Source organism: Fringilla coelebs (assembly GCF_963513975.1).
Source record: "Fringilla coelebs genome assembly, chromosome: 1".
Taxonomy (NCBI): Eukaryota; Metazoa; Chordata; class Aves; order Passeriformes; family Fringillidae; genus Fringilla; species Fringilla coelebs.
The window spans coordinates 106421855-106447692 of NC_140028.1; the positions used below are offsets into that span (position 1 = coordinate 106421855).

Here is a 25838-nt window from a genome sequence, read left to right on the forward strand (position 1 = left end):
ACTGCTTTGCAAGAGATCATTCTTTGTAGAAATGCTGATTTGTCTCCAATTCTTCTTCATAGTGTCTTAGAATTATTTGGAATTTAAAAAGACAAGGAATTTGCTAAATGGAAATAGTATTTTTTACAAAAAACAAATGCTCTTCTAAAAAAACCCATGATAATAGCCAGTTTTGATAGATTTCCAATGGCCATTTTAGCAATGTTTTAAATTAAGTATTTGAAATATTTTTTCTTTTTCTTTCAGAAGCCCATTTCCATGTTGACAAATGTTCGCCTGCCACCCCTTGCAGAATTGTAGGGCCTTAAACTGTCTCTTCTTTATATGATTTGCAAGTGAAAACAAGTAATTCTGTATTTCCCTCTCAGTCTGCTCCATTTGAATTCTCTGGTGGCTAGAAAGGAGAAAGATTATTAGCTTTCTTATCAGTGAATACATTTGTAAAGTTTCTCTCTCTCCCTCTCTCCTAATAGCCCCATAGCTCTTGCAGCCTTCAAATAATATCTGACTTCTACCTCTTGTGATGTTTGATGGAAACTGGTCACTGAGTTAAAAGTCCAGAGGAAGGATCAACTGGTACATACAGAAAACATAAGTTCATGGGTCCTGACAAAAAAAAACCAACTGAGAAGCCCATTATTATATTTAAAAACATATGCATTTCAGCTTGTTTGCTTACAGAAATATCAGAAATATCACTGACAAATCGCATACTTCTTGTCAAAAGAGATGTAGTCAAACCTGTTTGTCAGTGCTATTAATATGGCAACAAAAAGGCTTACAGAGACATTTTTCCTGACGGAAATCCATTATGGAAATTCCTATAGTACTGTTGGGAATTGTAATATTTCTAGTACTGAGGAGATGATACACACTTCCAGAGTGAGAAAACCCATGTGAACATGACCTTTCCCTTAGTTTTCTTAAGGAATAAACCACTCTGGCTGCTTGTATACAACTGAACGGAGCAAAAACAGCACAAACTCACTCTTTCTTCCCCGTCAATCAAGTTTTCAAAAAAATTAACTGAAATGTAAATTCTGTGATTTGTAAGAAAAAATCTTGGCAAGAACTGAAATACTGATTTTCTCAAAGTCATTTGTTCTGGAGAACAAATGTGGGAATCCTTGAGATTGTTTCATGGTAAGGCAGAGTTTTTAAAAAGTCTTGGAGAAAACTGATGTGTCTGAGCATAGAGATTCTCAAGTTCTTTCTGGTTGTCATCCCACATACAGGTCAGACATTTCACATGACCCCTACTATTAGTATAAATAACAGAAGAGGCTGAATTTGTTAGTTGCAACTCAGCTTGTAACTCAGCTTGCAACTGCTGTGATTTTCCTTCATGTTACAGCGCCTAAGCTGTGCCCTGCTGGCTTCTGCAGAGGAATGAAAGAAAGAAATGATCCAAGTTTTTAGACTGTATACTACCTTATCAGGAGATAAATAAATTAATAAAAATAATGGAGAAACAGAGATGGTATTTTACTGCCAATAACTTGAGAACTTGAGCTATTCCAGCATGATAAATGGATATCAGCATGGATTAGAATCACAGAATCACAAAATACCCTGAAATGGAAGGGACCCACAAAGACCATTGAGTCCAACGCCTGCTCCTGCACAGGACACCCCGAGTCACACCATGTGCCTGAGAGTGTCGTCCAAACACTTTGTCAGGGTGGTGCTGTGACCACTTCCCTGGGGAGCCTGTTCCAGCACCCAACTACCCTCTGCTGGTTGCCCAACCTAAACCTCCCCTGGCACATCTTCATGCTGTTCCTTCAGGCCCTACCACTGGTCACCACAGGGAAGAGACCAGTGCCTGCCCCTGTGCTGCCCCTCGTGAGGAAGTTGCAATCAGGGCTCCCCCCCAGTCTCCTCCAGGCTGAACAAGTCAAGTGACCTCAGTCACCCTCCATATGGATTCCCTCTCCAGACCACCATCTTCATTCCCCCTCAGTCACCATCTTCATGGCCCCTTTTGGATGTTCTCTAATAGTTTAATTATACATGTATCTTCTGTGCCTTAGTTAAGAGCCTGGAGATGCAGGATCTCACAAGTTATGAATTTCCTGGTGGACAGGCTAGTGGCTGTATAAGAAAGCCCAACTCTCAAATCAGGTACCTGCTTTAGACATTTCAAGAGTCAGAAGATGATCCTTCCGTCTTTTATAACATTTTAATGCATTAATTCCTTTACAAAAAGAAAAGTTTTGGCATTCCTTAAGATTTGTCACAATTTTTCCTCTGAACTACAGAGATGTCACAGACGACAGAAATATGCAAATTATTACTGTGGATGCATCGAGGTATGTCAAGCCAGACAAGTATTAAGAATAATGACATAATTTATTGCATATTAAAATATCAAATGGACTCTTGGTGTGATATGATACCTCACAATCTATATTCATAAGACATTTATGCCCCCATGGCAGGGGTTTGGAATGATCTTTAAGGTTCCTTCCAACACAAATCATTCCATAATTCTATGAGTCTGATTTTCTGGAGCATAAATTAATGCTGAACCATTTTTACAAGGTTTTAAGTTTTAGTCCTAAAATAAGATTGTTGCAAGTGTCATGCTGCCCCCCGTGGGCCTGTGCACAGTGCAGGGATCTGCTCACAGAGCTGGCACACCATGCAGCTTCTAAATGCCACCACAGAAGAGATCTTACTGTTCTCAGGTTCTAACTCAGGAGATTTCTCAGTCATCTCAACTCTGAAATTTTGTAGAGTAGTTAAAATGTGCACAGTAGAAATACGGTGTGTATTTACAGACCATCAAATTGTCAAGCAATAAAATTGCAACCCCTCTGAATGAAAAATTCTATGGACCATTTGCCTTGATTTTTGCATCTTAATCCTTCCAAGTGCCCATGATCAGCTAGCTGATCCATTGCCTTATGTACAAGTATTTGCCAGGTGTTCGGAAAGTCTAGTTTATTCTTGGAAATTCCAGTTTATTCTTGGAAATTCCCAGGAATTCCAAGTAACATGCTCTGGTAGTGATAGCATGATCAGAATTTCAAGAGCAAACAATTGCTCTTACAGCACAAGGGAGGGAACTGGGAAGCTGGTATGGGCATGTCAAGTGTTGTTGCTGAAGGTGCTATCAAGTACCAGTTGTCCACATTTACAATCTGATAAGCCATCTCAAAGACAGGTGCTGTAGGAACATGCTTGAGGTCTCATGCCCCATCTCAAACATGAGGTTTGCGAAGGTGTGGTTGTACAGAAAGGTAATTAAAAGTCAATAAACATAAAAATAAAGACTGTTTCCTCTGCTTTTGCAAATTCTAACATTAGTTGTTTGCATCCGTGTTTTATTTAAACAGGAGAATTAGGTCCTGGGGGCTAATGATATTCCTTCAGGCTTTTCTTTTTATCCTTCCCTTCAGAAGCTGGAGTTCCTTATGGTCCTCTCTTCATTAGCAAACTTCTTCCTGCCTCTCTCCAGCTTAATTAAAGGTCTGAGTCTTTGGCATTAAAGGGACACTATCTACTGGAAAAATCAAACCTGTCTGAAACTCTTGAGCTGTCTGTAGCTACATTCAGTGTTTGATGACAGAAGGGAGTAGAAGGAAACATTGTTTGCTCATTCAAGAGACAATTTGAGTTTTTGTAACCTTTTAAAAATTTTTGCCAAGTTAATGAGGCCAACTTTGACTGTAAAAATTTAGCAGAAGTATAACGAACTGAACTTTTCCCTTATTCATTGTCATTTTATCCATCCACCTTGATGGTTATCCTTTAAAGTATTTTCTTCCCAGCAACTGAAAAACCACATTGATGATTAAAAGTTTGCAGTGCTAACCTGGAAATTCAGAAGCTTATTTTATGGTTTTAGACAGAATTCTTGAGCAACGTAAGGGGTCCATATTGAGACAAGTGTTATTTAATAACTCCATACAAACAAAGGGACTGAGTGCACTCTCAGCAAATGACACCAAGCTGAGTGATGCCATGATGCCATCCAGAGGGAGCTGGAGAAGCTCAAGAAGTGGGCCCATGAGAATCTCATGAGTTTTAAGAGACCAAGTGCAAGGTGCTGCACCTGGGTTAGGGCAACCCCTGGTATCAGCACAGGCTGGGGGATGAACTGATGGGGAGCAGCCCTGGGGAGAAGGACTTGGGGGTGCTCATGGATGAGAGGCTGGACACGACCCAGCAATGTGCACTTGCTGCCCAGAGAGCCAAACGTGTCCTGGGCTGCATCCAGAGCAGCGTGGCCAGCAGGGCAAGGGAAGGGATTCTGTCCCTCTGCTCTGCTCTGGTGAGACCCCACCTGCAGGGCTGCATCAGCTCTGGGGTCCCAGCACAGGAAGGACATGGACCTGTTGGAGCGAGTCCAGAGGAGGCCACCAAGACGATTTGAGGACTGGAGCAGCTCTCCTAGAAAAAAATGGCTGATAGTCAGGTTGGTTCAGCATGAAGAAGAGAAAGTTTGATCTAGGGTCACCTAATTGCAGCATTCCAGTACCTGAAGGGAACCTACAAAAAAACTGGAGAGGGACTACTTACAAGGGCATGTCGTGACAGGACAAGGGGGAATGGATTCAAACAAAAAGAGAGTAGGTTTAGATTAAATACACGAGAAGGGGAATTTTTACTGTGAAGGTATGAGGCACTGGCACAAGTTGCCCAGGAAAGCTGTGGATGTCACATCCCGGGTACTGCTCAAGGCCGGGCTGGATGGGGCTCTGAGCAACCCGGTCCTACTGAAAGACGTCCCTGCCCTTGGCAAGGGGCTTGGAACCAGATGATCTTAAAGATCCCTTTCAACACAAACTATTCTGTGATTTGGTGATTCTTTGTGATTCAGTGGCCTCCAATCTGGTTATAAAATAGCATTTCCTGACCTCACAAGGACATTTGGGCTAACGACACTGCGGCATTCCCACGCAACGGTGACGGAGGCAAGACACACAAGCAGCAAAGCTTTAATTCCCATGCTGAGTAGCATTTAAGCCTTCCAGTCGCTGAGACCTTCTTGTGAATGAGCGCAGCGACCCGAGCAGCCGGCGAACACCCACACCCCGCACCGCGGCCCACGGCCACAGCCCCCGCCCGCCATTGCGGCCCGCGGGCGCCCCCGGGTGCCGCTGGGCGGGAGCGGCGGGGGGCGGGGGCAGCGGCGGCGCCGCTTCCGGCCTCCATTTTACGCGGCGGCAGCGGCCGGAGGGGTTCGGCCTGGACGGGCGCGTTCCGGGAGCCGCGTTGTTTCTTCTTCCTTGGGCGTGGTGGACGAGGCTGTGATCTCCTGTGGCTGTGGTTGCCGGAGCGCCAGCGCGGGGATGGGCTCCCCCAGCTCCCCCGGGAAGTTCGCCCCCGGCCGCTGAACCCGCCCGGAGCCCCCCAAAAGGTTCGCGGGTCGTGTTCCCGGGGAGGAGGAGGAGGAGAGCGGGGCAGGGCCGGCCGGCCCCGCGGGCAGCATGGACCAGAGCGTGGTGGAGCACCCGGTGACCCTCATCATCAAGGCCCCCAACCAGAAATACACCGACCAGACCATCAGCTGCTTTCTGGAGTGGACTGTGGGCAAGCTGAAGTCCCACCTCTCCAAGGTGTACCCCAGTAAGCCGGTGAGTTGTTGGCCAGCCCTTTTCCCTCGCCTTGTCGCTAAGGCTGGCACTGCGGCGACTTGGGGACCGGCGGTCAAGACTTCCCTTTTGAGCCTTGTTAAATAAACAAACAAGAGCCCTGCTGCCGGAGAATGACCCGCGTGAAGGCGATGGCCGGCCCTCTGCTTTCAGGGAAGTTGGCAGTGTAGCAAATATGAAGCTGCTCTTTTACGTCGTGTGACAAGATCGCAGTGTAGCATACTGAAAGGCGATATCGCTAAAGATGCTTACTAATGCTTCACTTATCTTTTATTTGGGAACTGAGATTTAGTTATCTCAGTTAACTGAATTTGAGACTGATTTTTGTAAATCTAAGTGCGCTGGCCAAGAGTTCTGTCTGTTCTAAAGTCCAAGTGATATACTTAGCGTTAAGTATAGGGAATTCACTGAGGTGTGGGGCGGATGGATGTTTATTCATAAAATTATTCGAAATTAGGTAGTTGAATAACCCCCAAAATTACTTCTTTGAAAAGCCATTTTTCTTGAGATTGTGCTGAAAATTCTGCTGTCAGGTGTTATACAAACTTGTATGACAGCTGTGACTGTATTTTGAAACTTAATACCTATAGCTTTTTTTGTTTCTGAGGGAAATACCGTTTATATCTGAATTCCTTTTAAATTGTAAATGTGGCAGTTAAAAGGGGCTATGAAAAAAGCATAGACAATAGGTGATAATACTCTATATGTGTAGAATGGCAGTTGTGCAGAACAGTATATTTAAAAATTTGTTCCAGAGAAGTGTATGAGAACTGCAGAAGCATATGGGGCCTACAACCAGGATTTAGAACACACCAGAAGAAGGTGGCATTTATATTTTAAATTATTTTTCACCTAGTTCAGTAGAAGAATTACTGTCATTACTGTCATTACTGTCATGTTGGACATAGAAAAGTAAAATGGTTGCTTTGTCTCAAAAAGGGTTTCTGCCTTTTAGAGAAAGAAGAAGAAAAGCAGCCAACAACTTGGTACATTGACATCTGTTAAACAGTTGTGAGAGTTTGTGAATATAGTTATTGCTGTGGTTAATTCTCTGCTGAAAGAGCCTATCTGCTGTGGAAAACAAAATACCACTCCAGCTGATTGCTACTTTGTCCTCCTCGCTAGAATTTCCTCCAGTGACGTGTTTGTGAAACACTAGTTTTCTTACTCATCGTATGAATGATCCTGCTAAATTCAGCGCCTGACAGAAAAGAACCATAATGAACAAGAGGTTTGCATGTTGCACTGTCGGCTTTAAACAGCAGTATGGTGTTAAATTTCAGTTTCCTGAAGCATCTTTCTTCTGTTGAAAATAGATTCCTCAACATGCCTCTCAGTACTACATGATTAGTTCAGCATACCCACGTTTGTTCTGGGTTAAAGAATGGGGAGTTTCTTTAACGAGAACTATCTCAGTAATTCCAATTTAATTTGGATTTACTGCACTTGCAGTTAAAGTAATAACTGAACACAGTATTTTTAGTTCACAGGACCTTCAAATTAAAGTAATAACATGGGAAAGGTGAAAGGTGTTTAATAGGATGGCTCCTATGTATAGTAAAATCAAAAAGTATGTTTTTGGCTTGATATATTTTGAGTGCTACTGCTTTTTTCAGATGTAAGTCCTTTTGCTTTTAGGAGCTCCCCTCCCCCTCACTTTTTTTTTTTTCTCCTTTTAAACCAGATCAGTGTTAAAAACTTGATTTCTCTGTTCCCTCAATATGATAGTTCCTGGAAATAATTTCTATTACAATGCTATTTTAAGGTGGTGGGAATACATCAGAACACAGACTCTACAGGCCTTGGAGTGTTCTTGAAGGGAGTAAAATAGAAGTCAATTGCTGTCACTGCTGTACGCAGTATTTCAAGTTTTCTATGTGATTTGAACCTCATTCTTTTATGTGCATCTGTAAATTAATCAGGAAATTATGATAACTGGAAGTATCCTAATTAAATTTACAATTTATTAAGAGTATTTAGAAAGTGAGGTGATTAGAATAGGCAAATGAGAAATTAGGTCTCGAGGCAGTGTTGTTTGGGATTTTTCCAGATTAATTTGTGTAAATTACTTGCCTAAATACATATAAATTTCAAATACAGGCAGTTTTAGATTGGTTTCATTGTTATCTAAGTTGATACACTTTGCAAAGCACTTGAATAAGCTAAATAGGTTCAGAAGAGTGTTAAATTATGTTTGTGTGTCTTAACTAAGATTCACATTTGTCAATACTTTTGTTGCCTATATGGACCAGTTTTCGCAGCTAGAGTACTGCAGTTACAATGTCCCTAAATGAAATACTTAGGTAGAATAACACAAGGCTCTTGTAAAATCAGCCTGGGTGTCTCAGTCTGGCAGACCCTACCTTCAGTGCATTAACTGCTGCATTGATACACCCATAAGCAGTAATTTAAAACTGCTGTTTCCCATTTCCCACAGTACCTGTCATCTAGCATTTGCCAACAGTTCTAACTAGATATGGTTGTCTGGATTTTTATTAGCTATGGAAGAATGGGAGAGAGGCTTAGTGAACTAAAATAATACCTGTCTGGTGACTGCAACTGTATAGTTCAGAGATCACCTGTGTTCCTACAGAACATTGCCACACTGTCTTAGGTTTGGTGTTTGGTAGTGTGCTGGGCATAGCTAGTTTGGACTAAGCATTGCAAAAGAAGTCTTGCATGAAAAATGGAGGAAAAAATTCCTAACCAGTAGCTCTGAAATTCTTAGTTTTGAATGCATACATTTTGGGTTTTGATCTGCAAACTGTCTTACATCTCACTCTAGGTTCTAGAATAATTTTTTCTCATGCCATGTGCTTTCTTTTGAAAATGGGGCTACTGTAATTATGTGGTTTGAAATGTTTTTCTATCACAGTTCAGTGTTCTAGCTAGCAGTGAGCGTCCTGTTCTTGAAGCAGGAGGTGTGGTAGTGAATTTCCTCTGGCAGAGGATGAGTTGAATGCCTTTTCCATTTACTTTGGCATATATGTGAACTACTGTGTTTCCACATTTATTACCTCTTCTTCCATCTGCATTAAAAAAAAAATCTTTTTCAGAACTGCAGGCTTTCAACCTGAGAATTGCAAGTGATAATCCTTTAGTTCTCAGGTAGTTGTTTAATTTATGAAGAGAGGAGCATGGGGTTTAAGGCCTCATCTTCCCCATTAAAGTATTCAACATATGTTTAACCTTTTCACTTGTGGTTTTTAGGGAGTTGAAATGCATTACTGAAGGTTGTGAAAGCTTTGAGGGGCTGTTTTAATCTTGCCAGTTTCACCTCTGTGTAATAGTCATATTTAAAAGTAACTTGTGTCTTGTTTGAGAAGATCTTTTAATTAGTGGGGATGCAAGAGAGGCTGGTTCATGAGGTACTGAAGAGAACAATTGAAAGTGACCATGTAGAAAGCCCCATTAGAGTGAGACAGGCAAAGCAACACTCTAGTGCTATGCTGGATGATGATTTAAATATTTGGAGCTTGAGGGGTTTTTGCTTTTGGGCTTTCCTTGTTTTAAGTGCTTATCTGTTCTTATTAATCTCCAGATAATCTGTCTCAGGACTCAGAAACAAGGATTCTTAAAATTTTTGTTTTGATTGCACTGGTCAGTCTAAAGCAACAAGTCTCTAATTTACAGGAAATTAAAGTTTTCTTTAATCTTGATGCTTAAGTTCTGATTTTTCAGTCCTTTCCCAAACACAGAATGCAAGCTTGCATTCTGCTGGTAGCCTGTTCGTGCTTGAAGGAAGCAACCAAATGGTATACCTCAAAAGAAGTTACTGACACGAGTCAGGCTTTTTTCGTTGTTTTAAATGTAAATAGAAATAGTACAGCATTGTTGTTGAATGTATTGTAGTATTTTATCAATTTGAGCTGCAAATAGCTAGTTCCCTTTGTTGGGAGACATAAAAATACTGTCCAAGGCCAATAATTAAAAATACTGAAAAGTGCAGAACAGTAGAGAAAGTGACTCTTAAATAGAAGTGATAAACAGTTCTGCACAATATGGGGCGGGTTATTTTTTGTAAAAATTTGTATTTAATCATGAATGGCTAGTATGGCTTTGGGAAAATAGTAAAGCTTCAGATTTAAGGAGTACTTATTAGCATTATTTGCTTTGCATATCTCTGTTTTGTTCTAATGATATGACCATTCTTTTCCAGGTAAAAAAAAAAAACCCAAACAGTTTTGTAACATTTCTGTATTCTGCTAAATTATTTGGGATCTGTAGAAGGCTATTGCAAGAAAAAAAAAGTCAAAACTTCTGTGAAAGCTTTCCCTAATCACAGAGATCTGGGGCTCAGCTATTTGTCTTAGTATTAGCATGAACGAGACGAGACGGCAGAGTGGGCAGCAGATGGCTGTGATAGGAAGAGGAGAGGTGTAAGGCTTGGTGTTTGTATGACCGGGAAATTCTTCAAATAGTTCATGCTGATAATGCATGTTTGTTCCACTGGTGTTAGGCTGGATTTCTTTGTTTAGCATTTGTTTTTCTTTATTTTGTTTGACCGAGTATGCTCCTTGTTTTAGCATACTGGACATCTTACTGTAGATAGGGACCTAAAATAGTTTCCTTTAAAATAATTCTGTTGTTATTTCTATTGTGGGGGATAGTCCACAGTTATTAAAATATGAACAGTATATAATTTGTTATAAAAAAAGAAATAAAGTCTTTGTTTACAATACTAGATTGTTTTAAACTGTGAAACTGTAAGAATAGGAGAAAAGCTTACCCAAGTTGGAAGGCTACCTTACAAAAAAACCCACTTTTGCTCATTCTTGCTTTTTAATGCTTTCCTTCTTGTTTTTTGTAATGATGTTATTTTTGGTTTTGTGTCTTTTTGGTTTTTTTCTGCAGGGGGTTTGATGGTGGGGGCAAAGACTAATGACAGAAAGTCCTTGTTGAAAAAACTGAAATGTGTGCTCTTCTCTGTATTTTAATTGGCATTCCATTGTTCTGCTAACTTTCTTTGCCCCAGCCACTTCTCCATCTATATTTTCAGAAGGTGACTGGGATCAGGAGCAGGGTAAAGAACAAATCACTAAAATACAGCAATTTTTGAATGTATTGAAAGTTTACTTGATAAGCATTTACCCTTAAGTGTTGTTAATTGTTATGGCACTCTTGCTGAGAGCTTAATAGCATAATTCTTTTTCAGAAGTAATTTGTGAGTTGGACTTGTGAAGCCTCTGAAGTGTTTTTAAGTCTGTCTGTTGGTGATTGGACTTAACATTTGCATGTGAGAAAATTCCTTTTATCTCCAGCTATATACCTGTGCAGCAGGAAAAAAGCTAAATTCCTTTCTTTGTCCCCATCTCCTAGTCTACAAAGGATCAGAGACTGGTGTATTCTGGCAGACTGCTTCCTGATCATCTGCAGCTGAAAGATATTCTCAGAAAAGTAAGCTTTATATCAAAACCATACAATATTTGATCAAACCCTGTTTTTGGGAAATAAAAATTTCAATTTGTTTCGTTTTACTTAAAATTTTCATTGTTGTATTGAGAGATGTAACCATATAATGTTGCTATGTTCTGGAAAATGTATTTTCAAGTCTGCCTTGTGTGTAGGATTACGATACTTGTGGATTGAGGAGGCATGTTTCCAGTTGGTGGGAGAGCAAGTAGGCTGTGCTGCGTCCCAAGCAAGTTATACGTTGTATCATAGAATCACAGAATGATTTGTGTTGAAAGGGGTCTTATAGATCTTCTAATTACAACCTCCTGCTTTGGGCAGGGGCACCTTCCACTAGACCACGTTGCTTAGAGCTCCAACCTGGCCTTGACTTCTTTGGACAGTTACCACTGTCAGATAAATGGAATTATACAGCATATTTGTGTTGATTTGGGACATCATTTAAATTCCCAAAGAGGTTTAAATCCAATGGCACTTGTATGAGCAGATAAAGAGTAATGAGCAATATATTAATTATAGAGAACCAAGAATTCTCAATTCCTGAATAATTTCCTGGGAAGGCTGTTTGTTGTCTTAGTTTTGATTTGGCAGCTGTTAACCATTCCTGATGATGTTTGAAACTTAGTTGGCTCTTGCTCTTTTCATTTCCTACTTTTTAAAAAATTTTGTTCGCTCCTATTGGAACAAATAATTCTATTAGTCTAATTTTGGATTCTTCAGTCAACATTTAGATCCCAATTCTGAATATGTGTGACATCTCATGCAGGAAGTCTTTGAATACATGCACTTGGTTTTCAAACTGGCTGAAATAGATTGATGATACCAAGTAATAAGGACTTCATTAAGTTAGGAAAGTTCTTAAAAATATGTAGAACAAGATATGTAGGGTGGACTATAAACAACTTTTGTTTCCATTTTGATGGTGACCAGAAACATGATGCATTATATTGAGATGTCTAAATTATTTGTAAACAGCTCAGGATGAATCAATAGCTGTTATTTGGGAAATGCCTTAGGTCCTTGTACAGTTTTTAATCCTGTGAAAAAGATAAACTCCATAATATAGTACCTGGCTGTCGGTAAGGATGGTTTTCTGTAATGTATTGAGGTAAAAATTAATCTACAGGCTGCAAGAATGTGTGGGTCACATTTTAAAACTTCTCCAAAAGTCTCCAAACGTGGATGGTGCTTTAGGGAAAGTGGGCACCTGAACTTCAGTATTTAGATGGAGAAACAGCTGCAGAGGAGTCTTGAGTATTGCTTCAGCAGACTAACACTTTATAATCTTTATTCTGAAATAGATTTTATTAAATGGGATTAAATTTATTACCAAAGAAGATGTTTGCAGTTTGCTATGTATAGGTTTACTAGAAAATTGAAGCTGGACCGTTGCAAACCAGTGTATGCCTTGTGCCGCTTAAGTGTTCAAGAAATGGTTACGAAACTTATCTCAAAGCTTAGTTTTGCTTGCCAAGTACAAAATGAAATCCAGATTCCTTAAATTCACTTGGCCTGCTTGCTGCACAGTGGCTTTAGAAATTCAAACTTTAGCATTTCAAACTTTATGTGCTAGAGGAGAAACTTTGTAACTAATGGCTTCCTTTATTATACCGGGGCTGCTCTTGACTTTAGAGCACTGGCATAATGCTTTAGCGTCATAATGGCCGTTACAGGCCTTGGGTGTAATTAAAGAAATTCAGTGAATTTGAAAGCATACCAGGCTTAAGCACAGAGTTAGAAATTTGTGTTGGAAGAAGAGGAGTTTTTGTGCTAAAGCTTTTGAGAAAATTTTTTGAGAAATATGATTAAACTTAAATTCAGTCTCATTCTCTGCCAAAATCTTCCTACTGGATTATCTATAAATTCCTAGTATTATCTGAGGACTAACTAAAAAAAATCACTGAGTCTAGCTTTGTGATGCTTGCTCCTTGGTACTAACCAGTTATTTCACCGATACAAAATGCCTCAAGGCTGGAAGTTGTGACACTCTTCTAGCACAGTGAAGAGTGCTAGAAGAGTGTCACAACTTCAACACCACATTACATATGAATAGGAGTATGTTAAAATAAACTGCCCCATAAATAAAGCTGTATGCTGCTGGCTAACCAGTGGTATGTCTAGCTTTCCTTGGCTTTCCCAGGGGCATAAATTCTTATCTAGGAAGAAGGTGATTAGTTAGGTTCAAGGCTTTTCATGTGGCCAAAGTGCTGATCACCTGTGTTCAGTGCTTTCTGATCCTTGCTCTCACTGACTGGTAAGAAGTTATGCTTAATGTAGCAGTGAGACTGTGCTTGGGGTTAGGGGCCAGTTCATGGAAGGACTTTAAATGGCTGAGTGTGCATTGGCTATGCTAGCAGTAACGCACAGTGGTCTATAAAAGCATTTATCTAGTTTTCTCTATTCTTAAAGATCAAAACCATAAAAATGGGTAAATGGCTGTTATAGCATGTTTATATATAGTTTATATAGTTATATAGCCCTCCAAATGCAGATTTTCTGAATGTCATCTCATTAAAAATGGCAGCTTGCCTGCACCATGCTGATTTCAGAAGAGGATAGAGAGGTGTTTTTGTTGCTCCTCTTGTTTAAAATTTAGTTACTGAGGAAGCTGCAGTGTGCAATTTAAATATGCAGCCATAGCTGTTGTGTTGCTATGGCCATGTAAGGGAGTGTTTTAATTTGGTACAGTGAAATAGCTTCAGATTGAAGTTATGGCCTTCAGATTTGGGGTGAGCATGTTCCAGCAGAATTGGCATGGCCTTGCTACATGGCTTCAAGTTGTGGCATGCATTTGCTTCCTCATTTTCAAATATTTGGGAATACTTAAGCCCCACCTAGCACTTTGAATAGCATTCCATGAGCATGGAATATCTGCAGGGGCCCTTCATTTGCATGTCAGGCTTGAGCCAAGCTTGGCTCAAGCCTAACATGCAATGGCTGGCACACTGTTTCTGTCTTGGTCTGCTTGTGGAATTCCAGTGCCTGCATTTTTCATGAACCCTGATGTCTCCATTCAATAACACTCTTCATAGACTTCAGTGCAAATGTAAGCATTTTAGGTAAACTTAGCCCTGTAAAAGGTGTGAGATTTTTCCAAAATAAAAGTTAAAGCTTGTGATACACTTCCTTATGCTTTACCTGGGGTTCTTCCATTGGTTCTGGTGTGCTACAGTTTTAGGGAAAACTGAGGTAAAGTCAATGTTCCATATGTTATTTTGGACAGCTTCTAAGAAAATATTTGTTGCAAAACAGTAGGATTCTCTTGTGCTGGACTCAAGTGTTGCTCTATGTTCTCTTTTGTATAATGTTTCTTTAGAGCTTACAACTTTGAATTTTTAAAGACTTTTTTTTTACTTATAAGTTTCTCCAATATTGTTGCTTTAGCTCTTTGATTTCTTTAATTTTTAGCAAGATGAATATCATATGGTTCACCTGGTATGTACATCTCGGACACCCCCAAGTTCTCCAAAACCCAGCACCAGTAGAGAAGGTCATGGAGCGTCAACCTCCGGCAGTAGCTCAGTGAGTTTTTTCATACACAGGACATGAATTCCTTCTACGCTAAGAAAACTTGCCTTTAATTTCTCTTTTAACTTTTTATAAGAGTCTGTAAAATGGTGTGTTGTAAGTAGAGCATGCCTTATGAATTTGTACAATTAGACTTGATTATTTAAGGATGTAATTTTATCTAAACAAAGGTAACTTTTTTTCAGATTGTAATAGTTATGTTTATTAGATGATAAAGCACTACTTTTTCTAAGCTACTCTTTCTTTTTAACACTGTATTGCAAAGTATGCTTTCCTTTCTCTCCATATCTCCGTATCTTTGGCAGAAATTGCCGAGTGTATTCAGAATTTTAGAAAAACTAAGTTGAGATTAGTTTTGGGAAAATTTAAGAGAGACTAGTCAAAATATTGCTGTTGTCATGAGATACAGGTGGAACTTGGCCAAGTTTGTTTGACAGGAGTTGGCCAGTATTCGTGTATGAACTTGGAGCTAGTCATAGCATCTGTAAGGCAGTCAAAAGTAGCAAGTGGTGTTCTTAACACTTTGATTAGTTAAATTGTTTACAGAACATGTTTGCTTGTGGTGTTTTGAGCCTTCCCCTCCTCACACCCTCCAAAAATGACGGTGGTCTTTGGTTGTATTGTGTTTTAAAGGCAGTTATGATTTTTGTTGAGAACTTGGTAGCTCTTTTTTTTCCAGAATTGAGAGTATCACTAGGCAACCCTTGAAGGTTAGTCAGAAAGGGATATATACAAAACCAGTGTAGGTGTGTTTCATCTGAGGTGTGTGGATTGTCAGCATATGGGAAATGCCCTTTGATACTGTCTGCCTTCATTCTCCTGTTGATAGGGCCGGTGTCAGACTGACAGTCAGAAACATGAGCAGTTTAGGCAGTGGTAGAGAGGAGACTGTGGCTACATAATCTTTTCAAAGGCTTTATTTATATTTGTTTACAGGCAGGACAAAGGGGGCCTGCTTGGCAAGTGTTTATTGCTGTGTACATCCGTTGTCAGTGTTGTATTTGAATGACTGTATTAATGGCTGCTTAAAGCAGGCAGTTTGCAAAGTGCTAAGTTCATAGTACTTTGGAGGAAACAGCCTAAACCCAAAGTTTGAATGGCCTTTGTCCTTCTGTTTGTTTTTTATTTTTATTCCTACCCCCCCCCCCCCCCCCAAGTGGTAAATTTTTCTTGTGTTCTTTGTGGTATAGATGTCTTAAGTAATTGCACCTCCTCACTTCCTGAGTTGTCAAAGTTAAAGAGGATTTTTTACTAAGTAAATACTACAGTAATTCTTAGCAACAGGATTTGGGGATTTATTACAACTGAAATAATGCATCTACACGGCCCCATTGTAATTTTGTTATGGTGACAGTTTAGAAGCCAGGTATCAGTGGTCTGAAACTAGTTTCAGCTGTGTTCCTTGGAGCCTGAGTAGTTCCTAGCTGTTTCCCTTTTCCCACTGATAACCCCCTTCCAGTGAGGAGTGCAGCAATTTGGATTGGGCAGCTGGCACAGTGAAGAGGGTGAACAGTAGAAGAGGTAACTAAAGATATAGGTAGAGGTATGGTGTTTTAAGCCACTGTCTCTGAAGACAGTCATATCCTGAAGTTGCAATTACTTCTGTTGACAATAGCCAGTAGACTTTTTGTTCCTGCTGAATAGTCTTTCAATTGAGTTTGCTTCAGCTTTTTGAAACTATGATTCCCAGTGACTTGTGGTTTTCTCTGGAAACTATCAAGTGTTGAGTCTTTCTGTGAGTCTTTCTGAAAAATTCTTCCCCCCCCCCCCCCCCCCCCGGCTCTTGCACCTGAGTGCAGTTTTGAATTTCTGTTTTTACTAAGGCTTGCCAGAACCAGTAAAACCACAGAAGACTTACCCAGTGTTTACACTCTTAGTAAAACTTGTGACAAAACATTAAAGCGAATAGTTTTTTTAAGACACAGTGGTAAATCTTATAACTATGCCAAAGATCCACAACCTTGATTTTATTTATTTTTAAGAATTTAGATCGTTCTGGATCAACTGCTGCCTCGCCCACAAATCAAGAAGCTTCTTCTACGTCTTTGAACACTAGTGCAGATGGAGTGAGGCATCGTAATGTTCCGCAAGCACACAGCAATCCCATGCCAAGCCACCAGTTCCCTTATTTAATGCAAGGGTAAGTGATACTGAAGCAATGCTCACTCTTTGATACTCTTTACAGTGCTTTAAATGTTCAGTTGCAATTAAGTTTCTTTCACAGTCTGGAAAACCATTTGGTTAGTTCACCTGGAAGCATAAGTTGCATTAGAAAAGTTTTCATATGAAAATTAGTGTTTTTAGCCAAGAGTCAGTCAAAGAAGAATTGCGCTTGGTGCTCCCCTTCAGGCTGATTTTTGATCTTTTCTTTATGCTTCCTGCCCTTAATTTTCTTGGACAAGTGCAGCTTTAATATGTGTTGTGGATGTAGTTAGTAATGTAACTGATAGAATTATTACTTCTGGTTGTCTTTTCTGTCCTTTATTTTAGCAGTCAGCACTAAATATGATGGTTTCTAGTTTTTTACACATAACAGATGTAATTCTTAATTTCTCCATCAGCTTTAAGAATTTTAAGCCGTGTAACCTTAGCAGCTGCTTAAGCATGTTTTTGTTGTTAGTAGCAGCAGTAGTAGCTTCTTCCAAGGGAAAAACAGGAAGATGGTGTGTTCTGAGATAATAGCTGTCATTTCTTCAGGGAGCACTTTCTGACAAGGTGTTCTCCCAGTACTGTATAGATTCTAGAAACCTGCTTTGGAGAATGTTGAAACAAAAACCCCTAAAATATGAATGTGCTAACAGTAACATTGCTTCTGTTGCTGGAAAGAAAACAGATGCCAAGAGCCGTTAAAACTTAGTAAAGTTTCAGTTTAACTTACATGCTCTCATTGGAGTAAGTTAGACTTTACTCTTCTTGCTAGTTTCCATCATGAATTTGTTAATATATAATTTTTTAAATTACTATTATCTGAAATGTACTATCTGCTGGCAAGAGTGGGTGGAGACTTGTGTTATTCTGACTGAATGCATCTTCACAGACTTGGTCATGCTTGCCCTTCTGACAAAGCTAGGTGACACCAGGTTGACTGTCAAGACTGCTGTTGGTGTAATGTAAATTAATTCCAGAAGCAATTTATTATGTGTCATGTGAATGACTAATCTGTAAGAAGCTTTAACATTTTTCTAATTAGCTTTTCACATAGACATATTCTGAGTGAGTTTTTGTCAAGTGTGGTGAACTGAATAGGCTGTGGACTTCAGAAAGGCAGCAGAACCATTATTTAGTCTTTAGGCTGAATTAATTTGTGTCAGTTTGGGAGACATTGCTGTCTTGGAAAGAAGGAATAAATTACATTAAAAATACTAAGTCTGTGACTTGCTATGTCTAGCATGTAATGTGGACTGAGAGGAGTGGATTTGTGGACTAAAAAAAGTGCTGAGAACCGGACATGACTGTACATATTCCAGGGGTTTCAGTCCTACTTGGACTATTTCTAGCTTGGTTACCTGGAATAGGGTCCTGCTTGTGTTTGTGGTGCATTGGCAGTGCACCCAAATCATGTATTTCAATTTTGTGTAATCCAGAAGGAATCCAGATGGTGTTCCAGGAGCATTCGGTGGTGCAAACAGAACTGTAGTAAGAGCAAGTGACTGGAGGCTGCCAGGAGTGCATTCCTAATCTGAACAGTAATGCCAAAATAAACGAACTCTAAATAATCCTAGGCTTTTTTTATTTTTTTGGAAGTATTTTAATGGAATGCTGTCAAAACTTGAACTAGATCTTTGTGGACTGTTGGATATTGGCTCTGCTCAACTTGAAATAATCTGTGCCCAGTGCCTGCTGGAGTCTGCTTGCTTCTTTAAGAACCCTTTTTAATGCTTCAGTAGCTTCAGTAGTCTTTTCAGATGCATCTGCTTTTGCTTTTAGGCACTGCTGCTTGTATTCCAGCAGTAAGAAATGCCCTCTGTTTTTTTAGCAGTCACTTAAACATAATTTGGGGCAGTGGGATCTAGCTTTAATATAATTTATGTGCAGATCAAGACTTGTTAGGAAAATGAAGATTCATAGCTGAATCTGGTGTTACTTTGTTGATTTTTCTTTTATTTTTATGACCAAACAATTTTTCTTCTCGCTATTCTTGCATGATGAAATATAGGCACTACTGATGGGGAAAGATCACCAGGTGTTTGAAAATTTATGTAAGAGTTGGTTTCCTTGGGTATTTTGCAATACTTGATTGACTTGTACAGTTAAGTAGTGTGGATGTTAGATGATTAAATTACAGTTTTGATGTTTTTTTCAGCTCCTGGCTTAAAGCTACAGTGTGAGAATTGAACATACTTTGGGAAAATAGCATTTAGTTCAGATTGTTGAAGTATTACAGGGAAAAATTAAAAACTTATGTTGCTTTTAAGCTTTTGCAAAAGCTGTTTTTAAGAACTCCAAACTTGAGGCAGGACTGGGGAAGTAGTTTGTGTATGTACCAAGTGATTCTTTAGCTGTGGGGAGCAAGCACAGCGTTGTCTGCTCCTGTGGACTTTGTTGGGGGACTGTGCTGCAGAGGTACAAACAGAACACATGGGACAGGGTTCACAGCCCTGACAGGGTTCACATTTCAGACTGGAGAGCGCTTGGAAGCAGTAAACAGATAAGAGACATCACGGCAATGAAATCATTTGTCAAGTGTGGGTGGCCCATCTAGTGAAATGCTTTTGTATTGTGCACACAGTAATGCTTGAGAGCAAACAACAAAATGACATGCTAACAGCATGCAGTATATATCCTAGCCCATAAATACATTGCTGCATCAGTCACCTTTGCTCTATATTTTCTTCTAAGTAAGTAGCAGGTATCATAGCAGAGGATACTGAAATGCCACCTAAAGTTGATATTCCAGGCTTTTAAGTCTGAATAAAAATTCTTGTTTTTTCACTCGTGGTGAGCAGTATCTTTGTCATAACCGTACCTTCAGATTCAGTGCTGGTTTGTTCATTTGGGTGTCTTTCGTAGACCAAAAGAAGTAGTTTTGTGCTTTTCAGCCATCCTGAGGAGCACTGTGTGTCTTTTCAGAATATTCTGAAGCTACCTCTACCATTTGAACTGTTTCCTGGTTTATCCAACTGTTCTTCTGTTGTCTGCTCTGCTTTGTTCTCCAGTCTTGGAATGCCTATACAGATCCTGTTTGCTTCTTTGTTCTTACACTGTTGCTGCCATTCTTTTGATACACTCTGCTTCCTACCTCTTTCTCCTCCTTTTGGAAAAAGATGAGGAGAAAGTATTGTGCTACTTTACTTTTTCCTTGAACAGCAAGCTGCCTTGCTTTGCTGAGAAGATCCTCTTCTTTGTGGAGGTTCTTTTCACTGAAATACATTGTTACAGTAAAGAGTTGTTTCTGAATTTCATAAGCTAACTTAATATCGTTGCAGCTGTAATAGCTGTATAATTGATAACCTCTGCCTCCATTTGGTTTTTGATGAGCAAAGAAAATACTGCTGTACTAGTTAGCATTCTAAGCCAGAAGCCAGTTGTAAGCCAGTCTACTTTTGCTCAATTAATGGATCCAGGTCTTGAAAAATGAAGTCTTTCTTCTCAAAAAGTCATGTCTTCTAGAAAAACTGTTGGGGAAAAAAAATTAGAAACCACCACAACATTTGAATGTGAAAGAAATCATGTGAAAGAAAAGAGCATGACATAACTGAACTTCTGTGGTTTGTCTTGTTTGACTGGCTACTTAATCTGCCATTAAGCTTTAAGACATCAAGAAAGCAGCTTTCAAAAGAGTTTGAAAGAAAGGCGAGGCTCAAATCCAGTAATATTTCTAAAAGATGTATCTGTGAGAGCAAGCTGTTAGCCTAAGGCCTCTCAACTTTTTTTGAGGTCAACATAGCAGTTACAAGGAAGAACCCTAAAATCTGTATGTGAGAAGGAAGTGGCAAATTCCTTCAGAACTCACCCGGGCAAGTTGAGTAGTACTGATTTTTGCTGACTGAAGTGGAAGTGAATGATCCTGCTGGTTCAAAACCCCATCTGATATTCTACCTGCTTAAAATTGAGACACTGCTCAGTGATTTGTCTCAGCACAGTGCTTAATGACACTCATGTAGAATATTTAAATCATCTTTACATTTTGAGGTCAAATGTTTTGTGAATTTTGGAGTAGTCTTATCTCTCCAAGTGCATGCCAGTTCCAGGGATAGAAAAACACATTCTTATAGCTTGCAACTGTAAATTGTGATTAATGTTTTTCAACAGTAGCTCCATGGCATTGCTGTTTCAACATATTAATTATGCATAAATAAATAGCATCAGCAGGGCTGCTAGTTAATCCTTTCAGTATTTGAAATAAGCCTTGAATAATGCCTATGACTGTCTCAGTTTGTGTTTGGTGTCAGGAAAATACTTTTGCCTTTTTTCCCCCCTAAACTGTTGTCAAAACAGGTTATGGCTAAATGCAAACATAACAGTTTTAGCAGAGGTCATGGAGTTGCGTGGCAGGTTCTTGTCCAGAATTACAGTGCAATACTTATGTGTAACATGGAAAAAAGATTTTAATGTCTTCCTCCCATCTTTCTTTCTGGGCATGTCGTGTATATCTGAATGCCTGGTAGACTAATGAAATCTCTTGGTGATATCTTTGCAGGGAGTGCCTTACTTAGGGAACAGGTGTAGTCTGCAGTACAATTACAGCAGTCTCAGCTTTTGCTACCTGCAGTCTGAATAAACTTTTCTTCATGCTTTATACTCTCATGCTGTCCTGAAAGATGTCCTGGTTTACTGCAGTTCACTACATCAAAATCTTTTGGGAAAGAGTTGGAAATCTTGCCAAAACATGCTATATGCTCTAGGAGGTAAGAGAGGATAAGAAGTCTAATAGCAGACAAAACCAAACAAAACTTATGTACAGGAGTTTTATCTCTCTTGCATGTGAATCAGAATCACATATGCTCAAAATATTGAAGGGGGGGAAGTAAATCCTTTGCAATGTTCTTAGTTGCAATCTTCAGAAGCTGTATCTGAAAGATTAGTTTGTTGTCTTTGCTTATGTTATTTCTTCAGGTCTCTGATCACAGTGATGTTTCAGGTATTGCTTCTAAAAGAAAGCTATAGAAGATAGTAGGTTTTCCCTTTAGACCCCCTGTAGACCTTTAAGGATGACCTCTGAATTTGAAAGGAATTGTATGAAAAAATTTCTGCAGTTAGCACGGTCTTGAAAAATTTCCAGCATTGTTTTGTCCCAGAGATGCAGCTAGTGACATACCAAGTACAAAACCAAATAGTCTTTCTATGGAAATAACTTTGCTTATTCATTTCTTTAATGAAAATGTAGTGCTTTTTTGGAATGGGTTGGATGATCTCACTATATGTTATTTCAGTGTGTTATTTTAGGGGAACAAATGAGAGGAGAGATGCTACTTTAATTGTTTTTTAATACTAGCACGCTTTTTAAATGCCACAATTCAGAGCTGAATATTTTTCTTTAAATCATTTTCTAGCAACATAGGCAACCAGCTTCCAGGCCAAGGTGCTCCTGCTGGATTTTCTATGTATCCTGCATTCAGTCCCTTACAGATGATATGGTGGCAACAGATGTATGTACGTCAGTACTACATGCAATAGTAAGTCTGCATTATCTTAGTACTGAGCTACACTAGTGAAAAGAATATATTAAATGTTTTTTTCAGGATCAAAATGTCAGTGTTTATTTTGTCTAGCTCTGTTTTATAGTACGTTTTGTCCAGCAAATTATGAAATCTAGTCTTGCATTAGAATTAAATTAATATCTTAGTAAATAAAACTCTGAGGGAAAATGCAGTTTGTTTTGATGTGTATTACATCTGGAACTGTAGCAAAGAAGACAGGCTTAGTAATTACGGTGCATGTTTTTTGACAAACCAGGTTTATGTTTAAATTTTTAGCCAAGCTGCTGTTTCAGCCCAAGTGACTTCCAGCACTGAGCCAGCGAGATCTGCAGTTGCCCAGGCTGTAAATTCAGAACACGCTCCTGCAAATGAGCCTGCAGCAGTGCCAAATGTAGCCGTCCAGGAAAACAGGCCTGTAAACCAAAATGTTCAGATGAATGCACAGGGTGGCCCAGTAGTGAATGAAGAGGACTTCAACCGGGACTGGCTGGACTGGATGTACACATTCTCTAGAGCAGCAATTCTTCTGAGCATTGTATACTTCTATTCTTCTTTCAGTCGGTTTGTCATGGTAATGGGAGCCATGCTGCTGGTTTATTTGTGAGTACAACAGTTGGGTATAGCTGCAGATCTGAGATGTGGAGTATGGTGCTAATGTTTATTCCATTTAAAATAAAAAATTAGCCACATGCAAAAATTTACACACTGCTCCTTTACAGTAGGATGTGTTTGTTTAAAAAACAAATTTAAACAAGTAGAAAAACTGTGAAGGAAGAAGTAATTTTCAAAATGTTTTTACACTGGATTGGATACCTCTTATACCTGAAACACAATGTTCTTACATATTGATATTAATTGATCAGTATTGTTGATATGTAGCATTTTGGAATGAAAATTTAGAAAGCAGAGGTGTAGGGGGATGAAGCTCATTCGGTCAAGCATATACTTGCATAAACTTACTGCTAGGATATGAAATTGCAGAGCAAAGCTTACATGTATTTCCAAAGTAATGTATAGGGGTGTGTGCAGTAAGTTTTCTTAGGCAGAGTTAAGGTAATGGTACTATAATAGTGGGGTACTAGATCTGGTAGAATTACCGAGATGTAAAAATTTTTAAACTACCCGTCATAAATACCTAAGCACATTCTGTGTTTAGTTGAGAAATACCAGTACTGTTGTCATCACCTCCTTTTGCATGTGAAGATACCTTAATGATGACAAGAGAAGTGGAAAACAGAAGTAAATCCTTGGTATTTTGGACTGATGTCATTCACCGAGAGTTTCCTTACATTGTAGTCTTAGTTCTAACTAGGACTGTTCTTTCATACGGGTAAGGTAATTGAAATCAGAACATAGATGCTTGGAAACATAGGAGAGGCATATTTTATTTACAGTGGTGATGTGGTTCAAGCATTAGATGAAATTTAAATTGCTTTTTTCCACAGCAAATTAAATTTAAACCAAGAAAATTAAGGCTGGCTTTGAAAACTTACTTCAGTGCTTAAAAATGGGGAGGAGACCCATGTTCTACATATTTAATCACCTAATTGTGGTGCATTATTTATCTTCTGGAACTGAGGGCTGTGCACAGCAAGACCTTAATGCAGACATTGAAGAATAGCCATTCAGTCTAGGAGGATGAATTACTTAGAAAAATAGATGTAACCTCATTAATTTGAAAATACTTGCAGAATTTGCTGCAGTAGTTAGCTGTAGAAGAAAAATCTTTTTGTTTCTTTCAAAAGAGGGGTTTTCAACTGTTCTGCTTTCTTACATAGACACCAAGCTGGATGGTTTCCCTTTAGGCAAGAGGGAGGCCAACAACAGGCAGCCAATAATGCAGAAGTGAACCGTGATGGGCAACATGCAAATAATCCTGATCTTGAAGAGATGGTGAGTAAGGGCAGTCTTTTGAGACTCCTATGTATTATATTGTAAAGTGTGCTGGACGGAAAGCCAGCTTTTGTGGAAAGCAGTTGGTTTAACCAGAAGGCTTTCAGCATTGTCCTCAGGTTGTGCCTGTTGCTTAAATTCTGTATTTCTCCACTCTGACAGTTACTGATTGTCTCTACTTCAATCACAGACTTTCTTCATGCTAGTTACTTCAGGAGGTTGTTCTGAGAGAAGTCACTTAATGTAGGAAGATACTGCTGGTTACCTTATGTCAAAATTCTGAAAAGAAGCAGTTGAATTGCTTCAATTTCTGTTTTTAAAGGAGCGACTTATGGATGATGGGATTGATGAAGACAACGGAGAAGATGCAGGTGAAGATGGCAATACAGAGCAGCAGCCTGGATTCATGGCTTCTGCTTGGTCCTTTATCACAACTTTCTTCACATCACTGATCCCTGAAGGGCCTCCACAGGTTGGCAATTAAAGTGGAAAAGGAACTGTGTCAGACAGCCTCAGTAGCCATACGTAGAAGTGGAGCAGATTCTAGAGAGTGTTCTAAATACAGTGCAATTTCTGAAAATTTATAATGTTATCTTTTTGATCATGGTGTACAAAAACGTGGGTTTTTTTTTCTTTTGGCTTTCTCATGCATTGAATATTTTAAGCACAAGTGGACTACTAAATGCTTTCTTTAAGATTCTTCTTTTTCTGAAGAATAAAATGTAAAGATATTGGTCTTCCATGTTTTATTTTAATTTCAGATGTGTGTTACTCTGAGGCAAAGAGCTTGTATGTAAGCTGCACCATTACCTCTTTAAAGAGCTGTTAAAAGTATGAATGTTGACAGACCTTTCCAAATGCTCTCTACCTGAATAATGAATCTTGTGTTTGATGCAGGGTGTGAATTCTCACATGGGATTTGGAACTTACATAATTCCTGAGAGAATGCAGTTAACATGAGGGTTACTTGTTAATGGCATGTTGTCTTCATGTCAGAACGTAGTAAGCTTCTTCATCTAAAAAGCTGCGAGCTTTTTCTTGAGACTGTACTGACATTCATTGAAGTTGGAGGTATTTGACAGCTCTTCAAAGACAATTGGCAGTGATGGGATAAACCTTTAAATGTTTGATACATACAGTACTTTTTAAGGAGAATGTAGCTGTGCTGGGGCAAAACATGTACATTAGGTTTTTTAATAAAAACTGTTATGGTAACTCTCTTGGATGTTTATATGCATATTTGAATGCAAATGGCTAAATTGTGCCTCCTTAAGGATGAGGATATGATTAATTTGAGAGTGTAATAAAGTTATCATGGTGGCATTACTGACATTGACCAAAGTGATGTGTTTGTAGCAGCGTCTATACAGTTACGAGTATGCTCTCAACAGCAGACTGTCTGTATTCTTTAACTTCATTAACCTAATTAAAACTGAGAAAGAAAATGGTACATGAGAGAGTAGCAGAGTGCTATGTCAAGTTTTTGGTTGCTTTCTTTAATCATAGTCAAGAAGGTACATTTGCTTTTGTTCTTAATTCTGAAGTTATTGTGTGCTCTCTAACTTAAAAATGTCTGCAAAGATTCTGTTACAGTACCACCAAAGTAAAGCCTGTCTGACCTCAAGTACAGGGGAAAGCTCTTGAGTATTCTGAATGAGTTATAAATAGGGATTTCTTTTTCGCTTGCTTTTGTTAAACTGCTATGCAGCAGAGTTTTAAACCCAAAGAAAACCTTTTCATTTTCACAAGTTTGTCAGAGGAG

The 25838-nt window shown here is 39.1% G+C and overlaps 1 protein-coding gene across 4 annotated transcripts; it reads left to right on the forward strand.

Moving 5' to 3' along the window:
* The first annotated feature begins 5179 nt into the window (after positions 1–5179).
* Positions 5180–25406, forward strand: HERPUD2 (HERPUD family member 2). 4 transcript variants are annotated; one of them, XM_084218476.1, is made up of 9 exons: positions 5480–5585; positions 10759–10839; positions 10923–11000; positions 14424–14537; positions 16526–16683; positions 22037–22159; positions 22460–22783; positions 23962–24076; positions 24399–25406. In XM_084218476.1, the coding sequence occupies exons 4-9, from the start codon at positions 14439–14441 to the stop codon at positions 24558–24560; spliced, it is 981 nt and encodes a 326-aa protein (XP_084074602.1). In that variant the 5' UTR covers positions 5480–5585; positions 10759–10839; positions 10923–11000; positions 14424–14438; the 3' UTR covers positions 24561–25406. The 4 variants fall into 4 exon arrangements, with proteins under 4 accessions (XP_084074600.1, XP_084074601.1, XP_084074602.1 ...); XM_084218474.1 differs by lacking the exon at positions 10759–10839 and having other exon boundaries at positions 5180–5585; XM_084218475.1 differs by lacking the exon at positions 10759–10839 and having other exon boundaries at positions 5180–5585; positions 23989–24076.
* The last annotated feature ends 432 nt before the right edge of the window (positions 25407–25838 follow it).

Coding starts and splice junctions, on each gene's coding strand:
- HERPUD2 (XM_084218474.1), top strand. CDS start 5,439: ATGGACCAGAGCGTGGTGGAGCACCCGGTGACCCTCATCATCAAGGCC. Junction 16,684..22,036: donor TTCCCTTATTTAATGCAAGG/GTAAGTGATACT, acceptor ATCATTTTCTAG/CAACATAGGCAACCAGCTTC. Junction 22,160..22,459: donor CGTCAGTACTACATGCAATA/GTAAGTCTGCAT, acceptor TTAAATTTTTAG/CCAAGCTGCTGTTTCAGCCC.